The sequence below is a fragment of the Amblyomma americanum genome, chromosome 7, assembly GCF_052857255.1.
Source record: "Amblyomma americanum isolate KBUSLIRL-KWMA chromosome 7, ASM5285725v1, whole genome shotgun sequence".
NCBI classification, from domain to species: Eukaryota; Metazoa; Arthropoda; class Arachnida; order Ixodida; family Ixodidae; genus Amblyomma; species Amblyomma americanum.
The window spans coordinates 142,743,467-142,769,673 of NC_135503.1; the positions used below are offsets into that span (position 1 = coordinate 142,743,467).

General features: G+C 46.4%; 1 protein-coding gene across 1 annotated transcript in view; it reads left to right on the top strand.

Moving 5' to 3' along the window:
* The window catches only part of Der-1 (derlin 1), a 36,363-nt gene that overhangs the window by 6,340 nt on the left and 3,816 nt on the right, over positions 1-26,207 (top strand). Inside the window, exons 4-7 of the mRNA XM_077629476.1 lie at positions 1,596-1,622; positions 4,491-4,586; positions 17,639-17,691; positions 21,871-21,981. Of these exons, the coding sequence (XP_077485602.1) occupies positions 1,596-1,622; positions 4,491-4,586; positions 17,639-17,691; positions 21,871-21,981 (287 nt within the window). The remainder of the gene's footprint in view (positions 1-1,595; positions 1,623-4,490; positions 4,587-17,638; positions 17,692-21,870; positions 21,982-26,207) is intronic.

Here is a 26,207-nt window from a genome sequence, read left to right on the forward strand (position 1 = left end):
AGAGCTTCATTACTGCTTGGTTCTTTCATACCCATTCTTACTGCAGTGGCGAACAAAATGTTGTGGTAACTGAACATACTGTTTACGTTTGAAGTCAGTATGGTGAAAAGTGTTTGGACACTGGGGAATTTAGATGGCACTGACTAAGCCACTTAAGCTGCCATTGCTTTAAGCGCTGCCATAAGGTGTAGAGTATTTTGTTTTGCAGTGTACTTTCAGGCTTGCGAAAATATTTTGCCAGTAGTAACACATGTCAAATTGTATAACATGATAGACTATAATGTGCTAATAAATATTGCCACATGGTGGTGACAGTGCCGTAGACAATAGGTGAGCAGACTCGTGTGGCTTGAAATGTACTCTTTATTGGACTGACTTGTGTGTGCCCACAAACAAATGAGCAGGTTGGCGGCGGCAACAGCAACAAGCGCTCTCGGCGATCATTGTACAGAATCGCCACTGCTCTCAGCCAGCTTTCGAGACAAAATGCTTGAAGGACCTAGAACAATCTCGAATTACATGCACACGCATGCACTGCTACAAAAAATTGCTGTGGTTTAGCTCTGGTTAAACCTGGAGTGACGCGATAGCTACTGCTGGCTGAGTGGAACTCGCTCAGTCGAATTGCAAAGTCAGTCTTTCGCCGCTCTGTTTTGCTGGGCGTTCCTTCTTCATCTTCGTTCCTGGAGGTCGATTCACTCTCCCCCCCTCTCTGTTTCACCGCCACGCCGCGCCGCCAGCAGGTGCTCTGCACCACGTGACCAGCCTCGGCTCTGTTACGCTGAAAACTCAGAATGCTAGCATAATGTGTGTGACCCCCCGCCGCGGTGGCTCAGTGGTTACGGCGCTCGAGTACTGATCCGGAGTTCCCGGGTTCGAATCCGACCGCGGCGGCTGCGTTTTTATGGAGGAAAAACGCTGAGGCGCCCGTGTGCTGTGCGATGTCAGTGCACGTTAAAGATCCCCAGGTGGTCGAAATTATTCCGGAGCCCTCCACTACGGCACCTCTTTCTTCCTTTCTTCTTTCACTCCCTCCTTTATCCTTTCCCTTGTCGCAGTTCAGGTGTCCTAGGATATATGAGACAGATACTGCGCCATTTCCTTTTCCCCAAAAACCAATTATTATTATTATTAGCATAATGTAGCTATCGCTACAAAAATGTTTGTGTAAGGTTACAAGCATTCTAGATAAGTCTGGTTGCATCTCCCATCACGAACAAAGCGATAAAGCCAAGTGCCAGCAGCTCTGAGCACAAACAAACATTACAAGGCTTCGCACCAATATAGTGGGCTTACTTGTACATAGAGTTGTCCGGGTCACCTTCGTGCATTTCTGCTCGAGGCCCAAGTGTATTTGTTTGCGTTGTGTACATTGATGTTTCCTTCAAGCAGGCTGGCACAAAACAGCAGTGCATACCTCTGTGTGCCTCCTTTGCTTTGATTTGCTTTACAGCAGAACGGACGGGCACTATTTTGCACTGGCTTTTCAGTTTGCTGTCTGGAGGGCTTGCCAGTTTCAGCATTGCTCCCATTTGCTTCTCTGCGTTGAGCTCTCTTTGGCATATTGTTTGTGAGACCTTGACTCTCGAGCCCAGATCGTCGCTCTCTTGTCAGACCTCATGGTAAGTGTTGTTCAAAACCACCTTTGGGAATTTGCAGCTAAATTTTGAGGCTTTAAGTTGGGAAAAATGAAGCACAAGAGGCTTAAAGGAATATCAAGGACAACTGAATCCAGATTTTTTTTTTAGTGCATTGATGATAATGATGCTGGCACTCTTATGGGCTCCGCGATTGCTAGCTCAAATTGTATGATAATGTGGACTAGCCTCAGAGAACTGCTTAAAAAAAAAACGATTGATGTTACTCAGTTTGCTTGTGAAAACAACCTGTGGCCTGCGTCATATTGTGGGCCCATTCTAGATTATAAAACCCCCTTTCAATGAATGTAATCTTTTTGCCATTAGAATGCGGTAACCAAATCGTGTAGGGCAACTTGAATTTGTCCTTCACGTCTCTTTGAAGCCATGGTATTGAAATTACTGTCATTTATTGACCCCAAGGGAGGACAAAAAAAACGGAATTTTTTGAAATTACACATTTTGGGGCTGCCTAGGATTGCCTTTAGTTAGAACATCCTGTTTAGCATATCCACATTTTCAGGTGGAAACTTTCTTTATAGACTGTAATTGCCGTAATCGCAATTGTTTGTATTCCATCACTGTGTAGGGTGACACTGATGTCTTGGGTTTTGGATGAAATTGCTGAGATGACACTTGTGGTCTCTACAAATCTGGGCGGGCCCTCATTCACAGCTTAAACTGTTCTGGTGTTGCTCGTGCCTTGCTTGTTGCTGACCTCCCTAGCCGCATGGCACAGCTGGCATGCTGGTGGTGCCTTGAGTTTGATATTTTCTTGCCGTAATGTTGGTGTGCTTTTCATGTTTTTGACAGGTTCTCTTGCTTTCTGTGAAATCAGTCAGATTGGTTAATATGTGGTAGCTCTCCTTTCTCTCTTATTATAGTAATTAGCAGTCCAGCACCATTATGAAGGGGATTGCTTTCGTGTGAGCCGGCCAAAGTTGGTAACTTTTTTCTGGTGTGATGATTCGTTGTTCTCTGAAAAAAAAAAACAATTGGTGATGGGGGATGCAAGGATCAAGGAGTTGGCTATTCCTCTGTATTTTGTTTGGTCTTCTTGCAGATATATGAACTGCAGTAAGCGCTTTGAGTAGGCTAGCGCTAAATTGATCACCTTCGTATTGATTCTGACCTTTCTCTTGAGTAGTTCACTCTTGAACATGGTACAAGTGGCTCAACAAGCAGAATTTTGCCATGTGTTTGTAGAGCTGTGCATTCCAGCAATGTGACCAGTGGTTGGTCATTGTGAATGAGGGAACTACTTACGTTTACGTTACTGACGTGGCGAGAGAGAGGTACTAGGTTTTCAAAATTTCTGAAGCCACATTACGCAAGTCCGAAAATTGCGCCCCTCCCCCTTTTTCTTCTTTTTAGCACACTCGTGACTTTCTACATCAGGAGGGAACAGTGCAGAAAAAGCACTGAAGAAAAGAACATGACAACGTGAGCACTTGCGTTGTGGTCTTATTTTCGTCCGTGTCTTCTTTCCACTGTTTCTTCTTGAACTATCAACAGTCTGGCTCCTTCGAAGGGGGTTTCTATTGATTTGAGCTCACGTGGACAGGGAAATAAAGAAAGAGGGAGGGAGGGAAAGCTGCTGGCAGCCTCTTTTACACATCCTTCTAGACAAAGGGGTGTGGTTATAGTTTGCAAAAGAAGTGCATACATACAGAATGAAAATAAACAAAAAATAGTGCAATCTAGGAACATTACTAATCTCCTTTGGGAGGCGGGAAAGAAACAGGGAAGAAAAATGATTCTAAACGGTTTGAAGCCCTGGATTTTGGGAGGCTGGAAGCTTTTCTTTACACTTTGAGGTTGCTGGCGGTGGGGAGACTTTGCATTGTGTTCCCCATTGTTATTACGTAGCCTTGGCACTCAATGGCCAGCTCTGCTCTGACTTGTGGTGTAAGATCACGGTTTTTTTTTTTTTTGCAGCCTTTGTTTAGCGCTGTGGGCCTTTTATTTTTCTCCATCTCAGGTTTTAGAAAACATGTCATATGATTCTTACTAAAAGTCACAGTGAAATTTCCAAAACAGAAGAAATGTTTGGCTAGCACTGACAAGAAGAATAAAAGCTGGTTGCTTGCTTCGGATGCATGCAGTCCCTGCATGGGTCTCAGATCCCTTGTGAGTACTGGTGGGACCCCCCGAGACCCCCCTGAGTTTAAGCACTGATAGTGAGTGCTTCACCAGATGGCATGGGGACCATTTCGCATATTTATGTAGTGCCCTGGAAGCCTTGTAAAGCACTTCATTGTATTTGATGAAGATTTTGTAACGCTTGACTCTTTGAGCTTATCGAGAAATCAAGCATGACATAATTACTTGGAACATCTGGATGAGTAAAAGTATAAGAGCTCAGTTGATAATCCAGGACTTAAAAACATAAGGGGGAAAAGGCCACTAGGATGTGTTTATTAAATATCCTTTAAGGGAAAAGTTGCAATCTCAAGCACACCTCTAGTGAACCGTGCAATTTCTCTGGTTTTTAGCCTTTTTAGCAACAATCTCTTGCTACTGTCATCCTCTCTAGAAAACTACGTTGTTTATTAAGCAGAACATGATTAAATACGTGTCGCACACAGAGCCATTTGTGAATTCATCATTTGTACTGGGTTTTTATTTGTTGTCTTCCTATATTGGCTGGCCTGACACCATGAAGCTCAAAAGTCAAACAAATGAGTGTTTAGTTGTTAAGCTTCTCATAGAATTGAGCTGTATAGAGTTCTTCTTGAAGAAAGTCCGCTGTATTCATCTGACTTTGCCATCCGAGCGCCAGTCTTTTTGTGGCAAAGTGCATAAAGATGTCTGTATAGAGAGACCTGACTGTGCTTTGCTGTCTCCGTACAGCTCCTCATGGACCCGATGGTACTGAGCGTCCTCTACGTCTGGTGTCAACTCAACAAGGATGTCATCGTATCTTTCTGGTTCGGCACGCAGTTCAAGGTGAGTGGGTGTGGTAGCACAGATGTCGTTACCGTACCTCTCTTACCATGTGCCTCGCCTGACGGCAACAATTAGTTCCAGCGTTGGAGGAAATCAACCCAGGGATGCGCCTTTTGTCCCACCAGGGGAATGGAGAACATTTTAGCAATGGCAGCGGCTGACAACACTTCTTTATGCACCTTGGTAACCTTGCGCACCACCTTCGTTTAGGGCATGTTGAAACTGAAATGCAGTAGACTCCCTTTTAGAATAACCTGAAGGGACCAGAAAATTCCTTCTTACCAGAAGTCCATCTTAAAAGAAGTGCCTCAAAAATGTTTGGTTTGGTTTATGAGGGTTTAACGTCTCAAAGCGACTCAAGCTATGAGGGACACCGTAGTGAAGGGCCCCGGAAATTTCGACCACCTGGGGTTCTTTAACGTGCACTGGCATCACACAGTGCACGAGCCTCTAGAATTTCACCTGCATCGAAATTCGACCGCCGTGGCTGGGATCGAACCCGCGTCTTTCGGACCAGCAGCCGAGCGCCATAACCACTCAGCCACCGCGGCCTCAAAAAAGTCACGTACGCACACTTTGCATCTCCAAATGTGTGTCGCATGAAAAAAAATGACTAAAATGACCGCGTAGTGCGAGGACAATTGCAATTGGAACAGATATGGCATTATGCAAGGAGTGAGCTGACATAACATTAACGTCATAAAACAAAGCCACATTTCCCTACATGAAAGCAGCAATGATCCAGGTTTTTCACTGTCTATTTTTCGCTCCCTTTTCCACAGTGACAGATTTTTTTTTTGTTCCTGGCGACTTTTGAGGCACCGAGCGCACTGAAGCTTCGTAGCAGGGTAGCTGTGCATCTCGCATATTTTGCTCCTTCCTGAGTGTAGCTTCTACTAACCCTACAAGCAGGTGGACCATGTGCCTTTTTGTCTGTCGCAGGCAGTGCTCATGTGACTCCAATATGTGGCCATCTCTGGGCAGTGATAACGCCTATTGTGATGCTGCGTCAGTTAAAAATTCAGCTCCCAACTGTTTAAGCCCTAATTCAGTGATCAGATCTACTCCGCACCTATGCGCCTTTCAGTCTGCAGTGGCAATGCATGCATGATGCCGAGATCTGGCGTCTCAGCGGTAGGGACAGGCAGGAGCAAAGGAGCCCTGCCTTTTCCGCACAACGCCACAAAGTTGTGTAGAAGGTATCTTGTCGAAGTGCGTTTTCTTGAGTGGAAGCGTTTTATATATTTTTCCTATGCTCGACAGTGTCACGCATACGCCCCTCAAGTGCCGTTGCGTGGGGTTGCCAGGGCTCATCGTCGCTGTGAAAGTTCGTCTTAACCGAATCGCGTGCGAAACAGTTCATCCTAAGCAGATATTTTTTCTGCATCGAATCCTTTGAGGAACCAACCAAATGGTCTCAATTGTTCGTCTTATCCGAGAATTTGTCGTAACTGAGTTCGTCTTAGTGGCAGTCTGCTGTTCTGTGTTTAATTGAGTATACAAGCCGCATGCTGCAGTTTGCATGGCTTTGAACTGTACCAGTTTTTTGGCTTGGCTGAAAAGCAGTACCTTGGATTTGAAAGCTGTGCTGAAAACAGTCTTTGATTCATTAATGATTCGATCGCGAGAGTCATCTGCAGATTCTTGTCAGCAATGTCTCATCATGAGCGAATCATTGATATCCTCCATGACCACGCTGCCTTTATAGCTGTTTTTGAAAAATACACGATTGTAAGTCGACTCGAATGTAAGTCGACCCCCCCCCCCAAATCGCATGTCCGAAAAAAAAACACCGGTGGAGCGCTTCAAAAACGAAAATTTATTGCATAGATGGGCTATTCATCCTCACTTGAGTCATCTTCAGTGGTACTGCTGTCGTCGTCGTCGCCGCTGCGATCCCACAGCACATCGTCCTCCATGGAAAGCCCGCACTTCCTAAGTGACCGCACCATGACATCGCGTGGAACTGCCGCCCAAGCAGAAATCGCCCACCCGCACACAGCCGCCAGGGAGGCTCTCTTCACGCGCCCCGTTGGCTTAAGTTCCCGCCCTTCGGCCGCCAGCCACTCGTTGTACTCACGCCGGAGCAAGTCCTTGAAGGGCTTGTTAATGCCAACGTCTAGCGGCTGCAGCTGCCCCGTCAGACCGCCGGGAATCACCAGCATATCTGTATCTTTTTTGCAGAGCTCTGCCTTCACTTTCGCGGTAAGGTGGCCGCGAAATGAGTTTAGCATGAGGAGGTTTGGATTGCGACTTTTGAGGGATGCCCCTGGCCTCAAAAGCCACACCCGACGGTACCAATCAATAACTAAGTCGTCCTTCATAAAGCCTTTTTCGTTCACTCACACAATCACACCTTTTGGGAACATTTCCTTTGGCATAGTTTTTCTTTTGAAGACAATGTACGGTCGGAGCTTTGTGCCATCTGCCAAACATGATAGCATAACAGTGAACCGAAGTTTCTCGTTTCCTGTCGTGAGAAGGTTAGCCTCGCGAGCATTCCTCACGCTCACTGTTGTGTTGCTCGTCATGTCGAAGTAGACGGGAGTCTGGTACACATTGCCGATTTGGCCGAGCAGGTATCGCTGCGAGTCGCGGAGCTTGAGGTGGTGCCTATGGAAGGCGAGAACTTTCTCCTCATAAGCAGCAGGCAGCTTCTGGCATACACTAGTATGCCGACGAAGAGAGAAGCCAGCCCTCTTCATAAATTTCGAAGCCCAAGCCCTGCTGGCTTTGAAGTCTGTTCGGAGTATTCCAGCTTCCACAGCAAAGACCCGGGCTTGTTGCGTGATCATTTCGCATGTCACTGGAAGGGACCGATCACGTATTTCGGTGACATATGCTGCAAGCTTGACCTCCAGCTCCAGAAAGCGTCCCAACTTTGGCCCGCAGAAACCTCTTCGCTCGGAGTCGCAATCGAAAATTTTGTCTCGCTGCTTCCGCCACTCCCGCACCAACCGTTCAGAAGCTTCGAACTTGCGGCCCACCGCGCAGCTGTTGGTTTCTTCGGCGTAAATGATGGCCTCCCTCTTGAACGCTGCAGTGTATAAGCGCCGAATGCTTTTCGAACCTGGAGAGCTCATGGCGAAGCATGCGGCCGGCAGTCGAGTCAAAAGCACCAACTCCAAGCACTACCAAACAAAGAGTGATCGGTGTCGGGGCGTCGGATCTTCCAGCAAACATCGGCATTCCCCAGAAGCACCGCTGTTACGTATCGCGCAACCAACTGAAATAGCGGCTCTTCCATCAGCTAGCGACACTCCCGGGCGCTGGCGCAGACTCCGCGATTGGAACAGCGGGACAGCGGCCCTTCCCGCGAGTGAAATGAAATGAAATTGGTTTTGGGGGAAAGGAAGTGGCGCAGTATTTGTCTCAAATATCAGTGGAAACCCAGTTGTAAGGGAAGAGATAAAGGAGGGAGTGAAAGAAAAAAGGAAGAGCGAGGTGCCGTAGTGAAGGGCTCCCGAATAATTTCGACCACCTGGGGATCTTTAACCTGCTGTACTGACATCGCACAACACACGGGCGCCTTTGCGTTTCACTTCCATCGAAACGCTGCCGCCGCGGTCGGGTTCTAACCCGGGTATCCTGTTCAGTAGCACTGAACCATCGCGGTGGGTAACGGTGTGTGCAGTAAAAATAAAAAATGAAAAATCCTGGCCAAAAAGCTCATGGAATACCTTAATGCTACGCTTAGGGCCGTAGAGCAAACAAAAACTTCTAACATCGCAGTAGCGTCCCTGATAGATTGTTTTTCTTGCTTTTATTGGCAGTTCAAGGTTTCGTTTCGATTGTAAGTCGACCCCCCCACTTCGGAATTTTAAATTTCAAAAAAAAAGGGTCGACTTAGAATCGTGTAAATACGCTACTGTAATTTCGAACCTACCATGACAAATTGCTTCACTCTGCAGCCTGTCATTATTACTGTACATTGCCACTCATACCGTAAAAACCTGCGTATAATGCGAGGTTTTTTTTCCAGATTTTAGCATGTCAAATTTCTACCTCTTATTATATGCAGATCTGAACAATTTTCGGCCAAAATCTGCAGTTCTGGTTTCCTTATTACCGAGTGCGATCACCGTCATGCGTGCAGCGAGAGGAGGCGCTATGTAGTGGCGGCGTAGGTCGCTAGTTTCGATTTCAACGCCATTTCACTACGCTGACCTGACCTCGCGACGCCCAGAACGATCACACCTCGTACGGTGTCGGAACCGCAAAAGCAGCATTTGGCTACTTTTAAAGGGAGAGTAATCGTAGGTGCTGAAACACTGCGTCGAGCGCTGCTACATGGTCTGAATGAGATAGGGAGGACCTGTAGTTACTGCCGCTGGACACGGGCCTGTCCAGCCATGCTGTGCAGTTGGATCGCGGATATATGGGCCAGTACTCCCAATCAGCTCGCTGGTCATTATCTCAAGAAATGCGAGATATTTAACACGGTCGATGGTACCGAAGATATGTTTCTATGGAAAGGTATCGCTGACACACACAACAGCACACACAGCGATGACAGTCGCTATAGCTCTGACTACTGACACTTCTGAAGCGTTCGCACCGGCGTGTATGCCACAACTGCGGTCTGCTTATGCACATGGCGCAAAACGCGAGTAGGCTCGAGCGTGGTGCCTCTGTACCTGCCATTCGTGCTACATGCGTCGTATTCAGTGCACGGGCATATACAAATAGTCAGAGTGTTCGGCTTCCGGAACTTCTTCGAGTGACTGCCTTTCTTAATCACATTATACATGGGTTAAAACCTTTTTTCAGTTTTTACTATCTCCAATTTACACCTTGTATTACATATATGCAGGTCTGTTTTATATGCGGCGGGTTTTTATGGTGTCTTCTTTTCTTTACGAAAACAATCATCTGAAATAGAGGGGTCAACATCTATGTGGAGCCGACCTATGGTGAAATGCTGTCAATTCGAAAATCTGGATAATTTCGGCTACTGACATGGTCCGGTCAGTGCCCACGTAAGCCTTTGGTGCTAGACACTCATTAATTAGGGCGCTGTAGATCCCATATTTGTTAGTTCGGACGTGCTTCCGAGCAAAGGCCGTGTTGCTGTATGAACAAAATGGCAAACGATCATGCTAACATCACGTGAGAGCAGCGCCTGTGCACCTGTTACATCAGGCAGTGGCAGGCGTGACAGTGTTCGGAGGCCACAGACGGCCTAAAATTGCGCAGCTGCATAGCTGCATAGTTCCATTTCCCTCTTCTGAGTTTTGCTTCAGATCACGGCGATGGTGGCCCTGCAGTGCATTGGCCAGCTAGCTGAGTAGTTTCGCACAGTCTCAGATGCTGGTTGGTGCTTCACTGGTCATTTCATTTTTGCACCTGAAGGCATGTCGCCATTCCGGTACCAACGCCTTTCCCTTGGTTCCGCGCGTGTGATTAATTTCTATTCACCTTCACAAAAAAAAATGCATGCAAGACGAAGGATTGAAGGAAGGTTTTGCGATGTGCCCTTGCCTTCTGTCCTTGTCCATGTTGTATGTTTTTGTCACAAGGATGTATCTTTTTGGCTGTCATTGTTATGCCTCTAGAGCTTTGCTGTGTAATTTCATAGCTTGAATTTCTAGACATGCCTATTCATGCTAGGCTCGTTCGGTTCGCCTGCACTCCTTGCACCAGTTCTGTAAAGTTTCACAGCGGTGCCGTGGTGGTGCCGCGAGCGTGCAGTGCCAGTTCCAGCAGTTCAAGTGCTGCCTATATACTTCCCAAACGAATGGTCGAGTGCAGGCCTGGTCGTCTCCCAGACAACCATGTGGTATCCTCTGCATACTCACTCTATATGCCCTGAAGATATCCGATATCCATATGATGTCCATAAATGGCCACATGATGTCCACTGGACATCCTCTGGACACATGTTTGGTCGCAGAATGGAGTTCCACAGAATGTCCTACGGAGACCCAATAAGGTGACAAGAGGATATCCTGTCAACATCTTCAGAACATAGTTTAAGTTTCCTTTTGATGTCTTACTGACATCTCCTTTCAGTCTTCTGGATGTCAGAATGACAGTTATTGCCATTGCCGAGGATATCCTGTCAACATCTTCAGAACATAATTTGTTTCCTTTTGATGTCTTACTGACATCTCCTTTCAATCTTCTGGATCCAGAAATGACAGTTATTGCCAGTGAGCATTAGGTATGCGTGCACACTGAACACCCCATTGAATTTAGGCAGTTGCTTCATGCACATATAAAACACGAACTGACAAGCTAAATTTTTTGAACTTTTTGATTTTACACCGTTCAGTTTGCTCGGTCCATTTTGCTTCATTCGCCACTTCCAGTGAGCTGTAAAAATAAGAAAACGCATAAACTGATGGCAAGCAAACCATGGAGCAGTTTTCAAGTAATGACTGATTCCAGGAATGCTAGCCATAACTAAACATGACCAACAAGGAGACCTACATTTGAGTCCTTTGAAGTATGTTACATTGAATAAATAACTGATGAGTACAGAGCAGAGGTGAGCGTCGATTCACTAAGCATTTCATCAGTACCCAAAATGCACCAAGCAACCTCACTTTCACCAAAGGCATGGCAGGTGATGGCAGGTGATGCCACCCACCAATGGATGGCATCACCTTCAATGCACATGGTATTGTTAATATTATCGACTCGCTAAAATTTTAATCTTCCTGCGGTATCGATGGAATTAATTCCAAAGTCTTAAAGAATACTAAACATGTCTGCAGTCTTATTCTTTCCCTCATTTTTCAACCGTCGCCTGATACAGGCTCCGTTCCACATGACTGGCGAATTGGGAAGGTGATTCCAGTTTTTAAGAAAGGTGACAGATCATCCCCAGGTAATTATCGACCCATTTCGCTTACCAGTGTATGCTCTAAGATCATGGAACACGTCATTTACTCTAATGTTGCCACATTTCTAACATTGGTCAACTTTTTTCATCCAAACCAACATGGATTCCGGAAAGACCACTTATGTGAAACCCAATTAGCTTTGTTCCTGCATGACATTCATTCCTATCTTGACCGCAATATCCCAACTGATGCGATATTTCTAGATTTCGAGAAAGCTTTTGATAAAGTACCCCATTCCCGCCTTTTACTTAAAATGTCTCTGTTAAACATTCATTCTAGTGTCTTGAACTGGATTCGAAGCTTTTTAACTGACCGCATGCAATTTGTTTCCGCTAAAGGCTTCTCATCATCTTACTCACACGTTCTTTCAGGAGTACCCCAAGGCACAGTTCTTGGCCCCTTGCTCTTTGTAATATACATTAACGATTTTCCTTCCACAGTAACATCTAGCATCCGCCTTTTCACGGATGATTGCGTACTCTACCGCCCTATAACTAACGCCGATGATGCTCACATCCTCCAAAATGACCTGGATAACATACAGCAGTGGTGCACTATGTGGCTAATGTCCCTAAATACTACAATGACTGTGCAAATTTCTTTTCACCGCCGTCGAAATTATACTCCGCCTACTTATAAAGTTAACGATACTGCCATTATTTCCACTAACTCTTTTAAGTATCTTGGTATTAACCTCGCAAGTGACTTATCAGTGTCTTGCCACATTAACCACATAATAAATTCGTCTAATCGAGCAATTGGGTATCTCTGTCGTAACCTGAGCATGACACCTTCTTCTTTAAAATTACTAGCTTATAAAACATTTGTGCGACCTAAACTTGTATACGCTTGCGCAATATTTGACCCCCATCAGTCTAACCTTACCTCAGCCCTTGAATCTGTTCAGAATCGGGCCACTCGCTTTATTCTTTCAAACCACTCTCGATACTCTAGCATATCCGCCTTGAAGTTCCAACTAAAACTTCCTTCTCTCGCTTCCCGTTGCCGAATTTCACCTCTCTGCCTTTATCACAGGTTTTTCCATTGTTCACCCCGTGACAGCAAGCTCATTCTACCAGTACGTCGAACAATCCGCACAGGCCATCCAAACAGCGTCATCCCGCATCGTCCCCGCACTACTACATTTCAGAAATCATTTTTGGTCCACACAGCTCGTGACTGGAATGACCTTCCCTCCGACTTAGCATTAATCCCTGATCCAGCCCATTTCAAGACTGCCATCGAGGAAGCCATGTCATCGTCATGATTCCCATGTAACGTTCATTGTTAACCGCTGTTCTCGCGCCAATTCCTCATGTAATGTCCCGTCAGGGACCCTTGAGGTTCAAATAAATAAATAAATGCTTCGCAACTACGAATTATGTACTATGAAACCTCACCTGTGGCAAAGTCACCAGTAATACTGCCTAGTAGGTGGCCAACAGGTGTATGTTAAAGAATGAGGAACAAAAAAAAATTACATCACTGTCACTTTCAGAGTCATTACTGAGCACAGAATGTGTGTACGAATCCAAAGTAGAATCACCGTCACCTGCTAGCCTTTGTGTCGCCACCAAATTGCAGCCAGCAGCGTGGCGCCCAAATCAACGGCCGCCAACATCCTGAACTGCGTGAAGAATTTTCAAACAGCACATCGCAGCAAGTGTTGCCATGAATCAGCCTCGATGCAACCTTGCGGCAGCTAAGCGAAATGCACGTGTGTTTTTTTACTGAACACGACTGAGGCGTGCGCACGCCAACTTGCATGCTAAGCGGTTGTTGCAACAACAGGCATCATGCGCTGCATGCACGTGTTTACTTTTCAGTTAACATAACTGGCTTCGAGTACTAATATAACATATCAATATCTGGTCAGCACAAAAAATAAATTCAGAAAAGATAAACAAGCAAAAATTGTTGCTCATATTTTTTTCAAAATAGTGTATGGTCTTTGCAACTGAAATAAACAAAACTAGACTGCCTGAGCACCGTATAAAAAAAAACGTGCGCAAAACCGTATACTACTTAATTGAACTGCATAACAGTATCCAACCTGTAATGTGGTCAGGCAAAATGCAATCCATAACATGACAGTACTAGAAACAAAAATAACATGATGGCTAGTAAAACCTCATTAATTCGGAGTTCAAAAAACCGATAGAAATGCCCAGGTTATTTGAAGGTCGATTTACAAAACGCCCCGCGGCCCCGGAAAAAAAAATAGCAAAAATGCGGTAGTATGCGGTAGTCGTACAAATACTTAGGTATCACCATTTCTAATGATTTATCCTGGCGTCTGCATGTGATTAACCTGATATCATCAGCTAATAAAACACTTGGCTTCTTGAAACGTCACCTGCGGGATGCCCCTCAACATGTAAGACTACAAGCATACATTTCACTCATCAGAACTAAACTGGAATTTGCATCGGCCATCTGGAACCCTCACCAAGCATATCTAACAAACGCCCTCGAAGCTGTGCAGAACAGGGCCACCAGATTCATTCATTCCTCGTATTCATACGACGTTAGCATATCATCTCTAAAATTGCAATCAGGTCTATCTAATCTTTCTGCTCGCCGTCGCACTGCCAGTCTCGTCTTATTTTACAAGTTTTTTTATTCGCCACTCAGACAAGAACCCTACATCTGCGCACCCCCGCCGCGCAGATCCCATCGCATCAGTCACCCTCTTCAAGTTTTGCGCCCACGTGCCCGTACCACTGTTTTCTCTAATTCATTTTTTTGCCGAGTAGCAGCTGACTGGAACGGCCTTCCCCACGATATCGCTGCCATCACCTGCCCTGGAACATTCATGACTGCATTGAACACCTGTACTTCATAAAAACCCACCCCTTATGTAACACCCCGCAAGGGGTCTTTAAGGAAAATAAAGTGATGTGATGTGATGTGATTATGAGGCGGCTCTATCATGCAAACACGTGTAATCCCGTGACGAGCACAGAGTTTCGGCGGGCTGGAAGACATCGCGAACGTAAGCGAGATGGGAACGCGCATTGACGTCGGGATGGCGAGGCTGTTTCTAAAGAAACGAAAAGAAATGGCGAGCAACGTGTCAGTCAGCGTCTGAAAGCAGCACGGTGCAGAGACTGGACTACTGGCGAATGCGCGGGCCGACAGTTGCCATTGCAACGGGCAAGTGGCCAAGCTCAGAAACCAAACTATACGGCCAGGTTACTTTTTTGACCTAGTGACAGGGGGCCTCCGAACGTTGTCACGCCTGCCGTTACGCCCACTTAAGAGGTGCATGGGTTACAGTGCACCATGCAATACGTGGGATTTTTACAGGATCGCTTGCCAGGTTGTGACGCCTCTACTCGCCCCTTCGGGAGCCTCACGCGAAGTTCTGCAAGTAGGCTTTCCCGCATAGCGTAGTTGACCAAAACAAAAAGGCAGTGGTCACGCTCAAAGAGTTAAGGTGACAGAACGAATGCCATGGGTGTGGGCATTAATTAGATAACATCTTACAGAAGGATAAAAAAATTAACGCACTTTCGCGTTCCAATTCGCCTTTTTCATGTTCCTGTGCTGCCACCTCGCGTACAGCGCTGGAAACTCGTTGGAAGGGTACTGTGCGCCCAACCTTGCCGGAGTGAGCGCCGCTGTGGAGCACGTTTTGTACGAATCTGTCAACGATGGTGTGTCCTGGGCAGCACCTGGTGCCTGGAGGATTTCTAGGATTGACTGGTGGCTGTGTGCGAAGTCCGAGGCAGGCTGCTGAGCCCACCGAAGAGCAAATTCTTCAGTATCTCTGATCATGCGGCATGCGATGCGATCGCCAGCTGAGCAAGGGCCGCCGCTTCAGAGATGAAGGCTACATTCGGAACATAATGTTCAATGAAATATCCCCGATCAGTGAGAATGACATTTTCCGCTGTATATGCCTGCCATCCATGAAAGGTGGATACTACATCGTGCACGCCGTAGCAGAGAAAACGACTGGGGACAACAGTTTTCACAATCCCGCCGCGGTGGCTGAGTGGTTATGGCGCTCGGCTGCTGGCCCGAAAGACGCGGGTTCGATCCCGGTCGCGCCGGTAGAATTTCGATGGAGGCGAAATTCTAGAGGCCCGTGTACTGTGGGATGTCAGTGCACCCAGGTGGTAACCCCAGGTGGTCGAAATTTCCGGAGCCCTTCACTACGATGTCCCTCATAGCCTGAGTCGTTTTGGAACGTTAAACCCCACTAAACCAAACCAAACCAAACCAAGTTTTCACAAGCAATCGTTGTCCTCAAGCGCTTTCGAATAGCTACACGAGCGATTAAAAGCACAAGCGTACTCACAACATGGCAGCTCTGCTAGCATTTCACTTTATTTTCCCACAGCACACAGCTGCATAGGTTAAACAAGCATGTGCGTCCATAAGGACGTACGCGAGAAGCGCACATTGAGCCATTCCGACGAAACCACGCAGAGCTTTTCATCATGGATATGATGCGAACACACGCATAACGCACCTGCTTCTTCTGCCTCTTAATACGTGGCGCGTACCCACATGGGGGTATTGGCTAAGTTGTAGTGGCATAAACAAGGAAATTTCCTTAGGAGATAACGACAAAATTGTAGCACCATGGGTTAATGCTCTCGTAGCTTCTTTTTCGTTGTCCGCTCCACTGCGCGTTGAAAGCGGCTCACAGCACTTGCCCATTTGGCCTTCTTGCTTGAGAAAGCAAAAAGCGTCGGAACGAAGTCTGGGTGCCGCGGTGACATTCGAGGCCTTCCTGCCCATCAATAAAACATTTCGTGATGGACTGCACACGCATTTAACCACAGTACCTAGTCCGCACCTGTCACAAAGTGATTCCTGCACAGTCTAGACGGTGCCCAATGACGGCGTGCACGATCGTCGAGCCGGCGAACGGCTTTTATCCACGCTTCGCGTCGAAGGCGGTCCCAGGAAGCGTTCGGAAAGCCAAAAAATCCGAGTTTGCTTCCCTTTACATATTGGGCAATGCAGCTGTATGCAACACATGTCGTAGGCATTGCCAAATGCGTCGCACTGAACGCCCGACGGCTGCAGCAACACACCCCGCATAGGAAGCCGGTTTGTTTACACTTGCACGGCCGGTCCCGAGTAGCGCGCAACCCTTCCAATATGTTTCGCGACACAGCCGCCAGGGGATGGGCGCATGCGCAGTCGCGTCGTGAAAAAGGCGGATTGTTAGAAGCGGGTCGCCCCCCATGTTCACAGCACGTGTGGTATGTGGGAAAGCCCACTTGCGGAACTGCGCACAAGGTCAAGCTTAGCGGCACCTGAATGCGATCGGTCGACGCGATAAACGACGGAGAAGAAAGGGAACAGGGCCTTTATATTGTTTTCCTGGAACTTTAAACTCTGTACTCAGATAATTTGCCCATATAATGCACTTTTGCAACAATCAGATTTACGAAATTTGGCGCGGTATACGGTCGCTGCCGAGTATTCGGGAATTCTCGAATATTCGGAAATTCACGAATATCATTTCTCGAATACGAATATGAAACATATTCGATTCGTATTCGAAATTTCGAATATTCGCACACTCCTAGTAGAAAGGAAAGACTCCAGTTAATGGGTCCGTCGAGACCACGATGGTCGAGAGATGCAAGGTGCCAGTGAGGGCCGCCGTCCCCACCTCCGTCGCCGCCTTCTCGGGTTGCCACTCACGTTCCCTGAGAGTCTGCGGGCCCGTGTGAGGCACTGTTATCATCGACGAGTGGAATAATTTGAGTATCCGCCGTTTATCGCAAAGCGCAAGCCATCGTTGCGCAAGCCGTCATCTGCTTCCATGGCGGCTACAGCTGCACCATTTCGGCACCGACCATTGAGGAGGTGCACAGTTTTTCTGCACTTTCCTGATCTAGACCTGCACAACATCTGCACTTTTTTGAAACGAATGGTGAAGTGCAGCACCGCGAGAACCTGTTCACGAAGTGCAGGCGAATCGAACAGGCCTATCGATACCTCTGCTTGTGCCAAAAGTATGTGCAAAAATGATATCGGTGTATGTTTGCCGACAAGCTTACTGCATAACACTGGGCATAGAGAAAGAGAAGCCTGATAGACTGTATTCCATGTCCAAGGACAACCCTGTCATGAGCATTAAAAGCATGATGCCAATTTGGTGTTTAGAAGGGAGTGCTTTTTTTTTTTTTGTATTCACTGACGAATTTGCTCTCTTTTTGCCTTGCCCCTTTGCAGGCCATCTACCTTCCCTGGGTCCTGCTCGCATTCAACATGATCATAAGTGGCGGGTGAGACTGGCACTCATGCCTTTTTTCTCAAAAGCGGTTGTGTTTATATTTTTTCTTTTCCATAAAACTCTTTTGTGCTTCTATAGTGCGATATGATTGGCATGAAGTGTCTGACTAGTATCCTATTTGGCAGCGGCTTCTCAGCTGCAAGCATTGACTGCATTCATTAGTGCCTACTTGTTGAGGGCCACTTTTGGAAAGTGGGAGAAGCAGAAACACAATAAAACTCACGAACTCAAAGCCTGTCAAACCACATAAAATACTTCAGTGAAACTACAAAGGCGATTGCGAAACGTTAAAGTCTGCACAGTATTTTGGAGTCACTCCCACTCTAATCATCGGAGCTGCAGTTGATGCTTATTGATGAACTCATGTTACAGCTGGACCTGTTTGGCCCTGACGGGGTTGCCACGCCATTGTAAATTTCCTCAATTTCGGTCATGCTGGTTTTGATGTCCTGAGGACGTGGTGGCGCATCCCTCTTGTGCAGCTCATTGGCCAGCACTTTGTACTTCATCATTGGTGCATGCAAGGGTCGCAGCCAGGGTCAAATCCATGAAGTTAGCAGCCCAGCAAAGCTCTAAGGAGTGTGTACATGCGCACAAGGACTTGCAGTACAAGCAGCTGACAGTCGAAGAGAGAAGGAGTGCATGCAGTCCATCCGAGCAGTGCATTTTGTAGAGTATGTGAATATTTGAAATTTCGAATATGGATCGAATAAGTTTGATATTCAGTTCATATTCGTATTCGAGAAATTGATGTTTGAGAATTTACAAACATTAGAAAATTCTCGAATGCGTATTTGCCAGCAATCGTGCACTGCGCCAACTTTCATAAATTTGATCGTGGCAAAACCACAGTGTTTGGGCAAATTATCCGTCAATTGAGTTTAAAGTGCCAGGAAAACAATACAAAGGTCCTGTTCGCTTTCTTTTCCGTCGTTTATCGCTTTTAGGGTTCACATTCGGACGCTGCAGGTGTGGACTTTGCGCAAAATTCCGCAAGTGGGCTTTCCCACATATAGCGAGCGTGATGAGAACACGATGGTTGACCACCCGCTTTGAACCACGAGAAAGTTTTTTTTATCCTTCCATATGGTATTACACACTTAATGCCCACACCCATGGCATTTGCTCTCTTATCTCTTTCACAGTTCTCCTAGAGTGAGCTCCGCCATCTTGTTTTGGTCAGCTGTGATATGTGGGAATGCCCACTTGTGGAATTTTGCATGAGGCTCCCGAAAGGGCAAGTCAAGGTGCCACAACAGGGCAAGAGATCATGTAAAAGTCTCATCTGTTGCATGATGCATTGTAACTCATGTACCTCTTAAGTGGGCGTAGCGGCAGGCTTGACAACCATGGGAGGGCTTCTGTCGCTAGACTAAAAAAAACTGGCTGCGTAGTTTCAGTTTCTGAGCTTTGCTCCTCGCTCGCCGCAATGGCAGCTGCCTGCCCTCGCACTCGCCGGTCATCAAACCCATTCTGTGCTGCTTTTGGACGCAGACTGGCGCGTAACTTGTCATTTCTTATTCCTTTTTAGAAGCAATTTCACCCTTGTGACACCAATGCACGTTCCCCTTGCTCATGCGTTGTTCTTCCAGCACGCCAAAACTGTGTGCTCAAATCAACATGGGCTTTACGGTGTTTGTGCAAAATTTTTCTTTAACCCTTTGTGGTCCAAAACTTATAGCCGCTTTGCGGCCATTCCTGTCCAAACCTATTTTGCCCGTTTCCTGCGCTGCGCAAAAAAGTGACAACCGTGCAGAAACACTTCAGCGAATGTTTATTTTGGACGTTACCGTGCATGCCCAAGCCTCTCAACAGTATTTCGGCACCATGTGGAACCACTTAAATCATTCTCTCGGCTGCGGTCCAGGATTTTGACGGCATGTTTGGCAGGAAAATACTGTTTGCTTCCTACCCCCCCTTTGGTTTTTCAGTCACTGCCAACCATGCAGTCTGTGCTGTTTCAGCCGGAGAATTTATATGTAAATGAAGTGAGGCCTGCCATCGAGCCTTTCATCGCCGTCCAAACATGCAGATGGGCACCGCTTTTTAGTTCAGGTCCTCAAATCACTGACCAATGAGGTTCCGGTGGTATTTAAGGTATTGCTGCTCCTTTAGACTCTGCCTGAGCTGCTGCATTGTCATCAAAATGAAGCTGTTTACAATGGAAACTTCCAGAAGCCAGAAAAACAGCTTCCTCCACCATTTCGTGCTCGTGTCTCACCACAGCCACAGTCTCCGGAGCAGTCGTCATCATTGCTGCTGCCACTTGGTTCTTTAGAATCGCTGTCTTCATCATCTGATGGAGGCGCATACTTGTCTTCTTCACAGAAATCGCCACTTTCACTGAAAGCTCGGCAGTTTTTGGCGTATAAAGCACTTGGCGAGAATGCGGCCATCCAGTGCTGCCACTAGCGTGTAAACAGAACCACAGAACGCTTGCACATGCCAAAGCTGCAGAGCACTTGTCTGCTGCCCTCTACTTTAAACAAAAGGTGCAGCCCGCATAGCGAAAGGAAAACAGAAAAAAAGGCGCGGAATTCAACTATGGAAAAGCTTGTCAGGCGGTGCTTGACAGCGGACCGCTACGGCCGAGTCGTGTTGTTTGGCGGGACCCGAATAAGGACCGCAAAGGGTTAATATCAGTGTTCAGGAAACTCCGTAGTCTCCTCTGAACATATAGTGTCATTCCGGGTGTATTAGGTGCCCCTTGCATCAGAGTCATTTTCTTTTTTTTCGCCTTTAGATTGAGTAAAATGCCCTTATCATACTTACTGCAAAATCCACTCTGCTGTAGGTGGTGTTGGTGTGCATTGTTCATTATCACTTTCAGATAATTCAGTTATGCTTGCATCGTTAACATTCAGCCAGCATAATGTGTAGAACACAATCTGCTAGTTTTCCACCCTCGTGCAGTGTGTCTAACTGTAGCACTGAGATGTGTGAGTATGGCTGTGGTAAATGTTTGTTCATTGGTAACAGGATTCACAAAGTTGCAGTTGCTTAACAGTATTTTCTTGAGATTTTGGTCTTTTCAACAGTTTTGCCCAGCGCGAGACCTTTAGTCCCCTCATGCCAAAAAAAGTTGTCCAGCATCGCAACCGTTTGAGGCCTTCCAGCCAGACCTAGGTGGGCCAACTTTAGTCTAGCTATGAGTTATAAATGGGAGTTGGACTTTTCAGATTAAACATAAAAAACTATAAAAGTACACCGAACTCTGTTTTCGAAATCGGGTTTCAACCAAAAAAAGTCGGTATTCTTTGCATGCAAAGCTTAGCCAGCTGGCTGTTGAGTATGAGTGACACTGAGAATTTGTTAACAGAGTAGGGTAAGGAAGCCAGGGGTGTGATGAGTAGGTGGTGTGGTCATATAAAGAGTGCTTTTGTGCGATTTGAGGTATTGCTTCATTTCCTTACATGCCTCTGCAGACCAGGATGAGGTACCTACTTCCTGAGCACAGTTTGTTAACTATCATACCTGCTTAGAGCAGTTAGATGGCTAAATAGGTTTATGAGCTGCATGAAGAACACTGACACGAAACCGTGCATGGGCATCACGTACAAAGCGTACTGCTTCACGTGGTACCAGGCAAGCCTGTCTGTAAACTAGAAGCAAGAATATGGCGCACTCACGCGAGCAGCACACTTCCTGCAGTAATGTGCCACTCGCAGGGTGTCGCTTGGCCTAGCTGCTACGCATTGAAGTCTCAGTGGACGGTGCTTTGAAACAAGCCACTGCCGATTATTATAGACCTAATCCTGTTACCGGTCCACCATAAACGGAATATCGCATTAAAATTAAGAGAGAGGTGATTTTCGCTTTGCCTTCAGCAGCTAAGCTAGTGAAGCAGGCTATATGGGAGGCATCATTAGGAGACGCCACTTGCATAGGCATCACATGCCGTTCAGTGTGGTGAATGTTCCACTGAATGGGGCTTGATGAAGGGGAACGATAGTGCCATACTCTTGCATGACATTTTCAAGGGGATGTTTCTACTGTTCGATATAAGCAATAACTCAGTATATCCAGGTTTGACTGTGTATGTGCCTGTGTATGCGTGTATTATATATTACGAGTCTCTAAGTTGGAGGGAGTGGTAATTATAAGAGTGCATACAGTATCAGGGTGCAGTTTTCCACAGTGTTACCCGTCTATCTTTCCTACCACCACACAGGGGCCTGTATGAGCTGATTGGCATCCTGGTGGGCCACCTCTACTTCTTCCTCATGTTCAAGTACCCACAGGAGTTTGGTGGCCGCAACCTCCTCCAGGTGCCCTCCATTCTGTGAGTGCTCTCGCCCAAACGTTGCTTGATTTTTCATGTTCCGGACGATTGTTTGTGAGCTGGGAGGGATGGCTTAGTGGAGTACGTTTGTCTGCTTTGAAGTGCTTTATCCTGGAGCGTCTGCACACTTTCCCTTTTCTACATATACTGCCTGCTAAAGATGCAGCTGCAGCAGCGCAGTAACAAAAGCAACTACCACACGTCTCAAGGTCATGGCTCATTCATCGGTTGGAGGTTATGAGACCATGCATTTTTCTGCTCTGTGCTGAACATCGTAGCGAATAAGCTGTTTGCTCGGTTAAAGGTAGATGCAAGCAAGCATGCAGTTGCTTTTTCTTAGTGCATATCTCATCTGTACCTCCGTGGCAAGTTGTATAATGTTCAGTTTTGTGTTCTGCGTAGCGACTGTGTGCCATTCATCCAGCAGTGCATGTGAAAGACCATTCTCCTACGTAGTACCGTGGTGCCGGCTTCAAAAGCAGAAGAGAAAAGGCTGAATCGCTGTGTCCCAGGGGATAGTTACAGGGGCATGCACCACGAGTGCAGATCGGAGTTATTTTTGGTGCACTCGCGATATTTCCCTCCTGTACTGTGCACGTGCAGTTCATGTGTTGCAATGCGAATTTGGCATTGGGTTTTGCTGTGTCGGTGGAAACAGGAGTTGGTTGCTGCTGAGTCGCTTGTCTGCTCAGCACCTTCTGACGCATGAATCGCTTGTCCCTCCCCTGCTGAGGTAGGGCGATGCATTTTTGTACCATTCTGCAGCAGAAGACAGTACGTGTTTCCTAAAAAAAAAAAAGCCTATTTGTCCCAAGGTATTAAGTTAGCCATTTTGTGGCATTTATCTGCAAAAAGTGTAGCATTTAAAGCATTTAAAGGCCATACTGTAGTTGCTTTAAAAAAAACAGCAAAAAGGCAGGAAAGGACTGATATTCTCAATTTAGGCACTTATAGTCAAATGCCTTAAGTTCTAGGGTCTAGTAGTGATGTACTAATGTGAGAACGGGATTTATAAGTAGTTTTAATGTGTACTGTCTGCCTTGAGACGGACTGATCATATGAACATACTGAGTGTTGCATTGTGCAAAGAAAATCTGAAAAAAATTTTTTCTCTGCTTAATTAGCCGCTTGCTTCTTCAAGCCCATATTTCGCAGGCATTTGGCAGCCAGTTTTCTTTTATGCTACGTTTCGGTAAGGAGGCACTTGCTTAAATCAGTGAGAATTAAGTCTGGATCATATGTGGCGATGCTGGACCAAGTAAGAATGTTTTAGAGATGCTGTAGATTGACCAGCAGTGTCACTAGGGTCAGCTGCACCTGTTGCGGCGGCCAGTGCATCAACACCCCCCCCCCCCTTTCCCTCTCTTCCACAGTATGGCACTATGCATTGAAAACCCGCTTAGTGAATGTATTTGCATGTTCATATTAGTAGATGAGCCAGACTAGCGAAACCTCGTAAAATTTTCTTTTGGAACAAAGGTGCACGAATGAAGAGATAAACACAACACTGATTTGGAGACATGGATGAATTTGGTGATTGACATTGTGAAAATTACCGCAACAAATAAATATTAAAGAACCAAAAATATCGAGTTAGCATTTAAAAGGTTTGCACTGATAAGAGTAGGAAAAGTTTTGAAACATTTAAAACTACAACTGCCCTAGGACTGTTTCAAGATGTTCAGAAAAATTTAATTAATATCTGCAGGGATAACTGGAAAGGAAGCAATAATCAAGTGATGCAATCACTTTCCCTCATGGGAAAAAACGTGTACTGGTAGGCAGGAATGATGCAGGACAACTAAAGTGGCAAATGGCACAGGGCCCACTCGAACACACAGAAAACTGAATTTATTGCCTTTAAAAGAAGAAAGAAGAAAAAAGCAGCCATTCAAGGCAGTTCAGGTACATACTGGAAGAAACCTAAATGAAATTTAAAGAATGACCAGCCAACATCATTCAACAATGCAAAACAAACTCTTCAAGAACGTCCAGTGCGTCCACTTAGTCGTTTATCCCATTATGTCAAAATGCTTTTTGACATGAACACATTCATAGTTAAGTCCAATTAAAGCACCAGAAGTGACGGGATGGCAAGCACAATTAATTGTAGGCTAGAAAAAAATGCAAGGAATTTCGAACTAGGGTTCCCAACTGTATATAAAGAAATTCTGTGTGCAAATTTCATGTGGAATGATTACGATAACAGCCTTTTGAGATAACAGAGGTGTTTTATTACTAAAATGCATGTCACAGAAGGCGATGACTGGAGGAGCTTGGCCTCAGTAACAAAGGCATCGCAGGAGCAAGCAAAACAAATAGCTGTGTGAAGTTGTTGGCAAATGCGTTATGACAAGTACGACAGTCACAACGAACGACAACGTAGACAAGACAACACAGGTGCTTACTCGCAACTGGGCGTTTATTACTAAAACGCAGAATATAAAGAGAAAGATAGAAAACACCAACAACAAAACAACTATCCACGCAGGCGCATAGGAGGTAATCAAGCAGGTGCGTCTAGATGCAAGACCACCATAGGATCAGCCACACACAATTGCTCATTCTTACGGATATGATATGCCTCAGCAATTCCTCTAGTCAACTGGTCTGGATGGCGTAACAAGATGGTGGTTTTATCAAGCAAAGGCTTGCAGGCTGTACATTTAGAGGAGTGCTTAGAAAGATTGGACAAGGGCGGCTTTTTTTAGGGACAAAAAGTGCTCTTGCAGTCGCACATTTAGGCAACGGCCCGTTTGGCCAATATATAGGTCTGACCACAAGAGAAAGGAATGTGGTACGCCACCCCTTTTACACATGTAACATAGTGGTTACCATGCTTCACAGTGCATTGCTTCTTATTGTCCCGCATGCCACTGCGCGCAGCATTGCTACCCAAGCACAAATACTGCTCGCTTTTTGCTCAGCCTTTGCTTGATAAAACCCCCATCTTGTTTCGCCATCCAGACCAGTTGATTAGAGGAATTGCTGAGGCATATCATATCCGCACGAAGGAGCAATTGTGTGCGGCTGATCCTATGGTAGTCTTGCATGAGCGAGAGTTTTTATATCTAGATGCATCTGCTTGATTACATTCTATACGCCTGTGTGAATGCTCATTTTGTTGTTGGTATTTTGTATCTTTCTCTTTATATTCCGCGTTTTTGTAATAAACGACCAGTTGCGAGTAAGTGCCTGTGTTGTCTTGTCTACCTTGTCACTCGTCGTGAGGGCGGTAAACTTTTTCGTGATGCATTACCAACTAGCTCAGATGTCGATCCTTTTAAGTACGACAGTGCACAAACCTTCAAGTCTCGCAAATACAAGCTACAGTGGAACCCCGGTTATACGTCCCCGGTTTTGCGACGACCCGGGTTTTACGACGGATTAACACAGTCCCGGCGAAGTCTCCATAGAAGCAATGCATTAAAAACCCTGGTTATCCGACGCAATTTTACGGCGTACCCACGTTACACGACGACTCTCGCGAAGCGCGGGACGGAGCGGCGGACGAAAGAAAGGAGTTGCGGATCTCTTTCGTCACGCCGTCTCTCCGCATGCGGAGCGCTTGACCTCGCTCGACCGGTTTGCTCTGGCGGGCGCAGCTTTCTTTCCTGCCTCATCTCATCGTTCGTTTCTCTCTCCCCCACCAGCTGCCTTCCGTGACGCCCGGTATGCTGAAATAGCGCGTTTTCTTCTCCACAATCACTTTCTCCCTTTCGCTCTCTCTCTTCTCGGCGGCGTCACCTCTCGTCGTGTTGGAGAAGCGTTTCTTTCTTTCCAGTTTCCCAGCAGCAGATCGCCGACAAGGTAGCGTGGATAGGCCTAGGTTCATCGCACGTGATCTTCACCGTAATCCTAGCGACCAGCGTTCAGCAAGGTTTTGAGTTGTGTGGAGCAACGCGACGCACGATGTCCCGAATGCGGACAGTTCTGTCGCTCGGTGATAAGCTCCATATTATCGAGGAAGCGGAAAAGCGGCATGGTGCCACGAAAGCCAGCATTGCACGGGACATTATGATGCCCGAATCTTCGCTTAAGAGGATCGTGGCAAACAAAGCAGTGATATTGCAAAATGCCAACAAGTTCGTGCTCAAGTGGAAAGCGGCAAAAGAAGGACAGCATGAGAAGCTAGAAAAAGTTCTCATCAGGTGGCTGCATCAGGCACGGAGCTCTGCGGTCAACGTGGACGGCGCCATTATAAAAGAAAAGGCGAACTTTGTGGC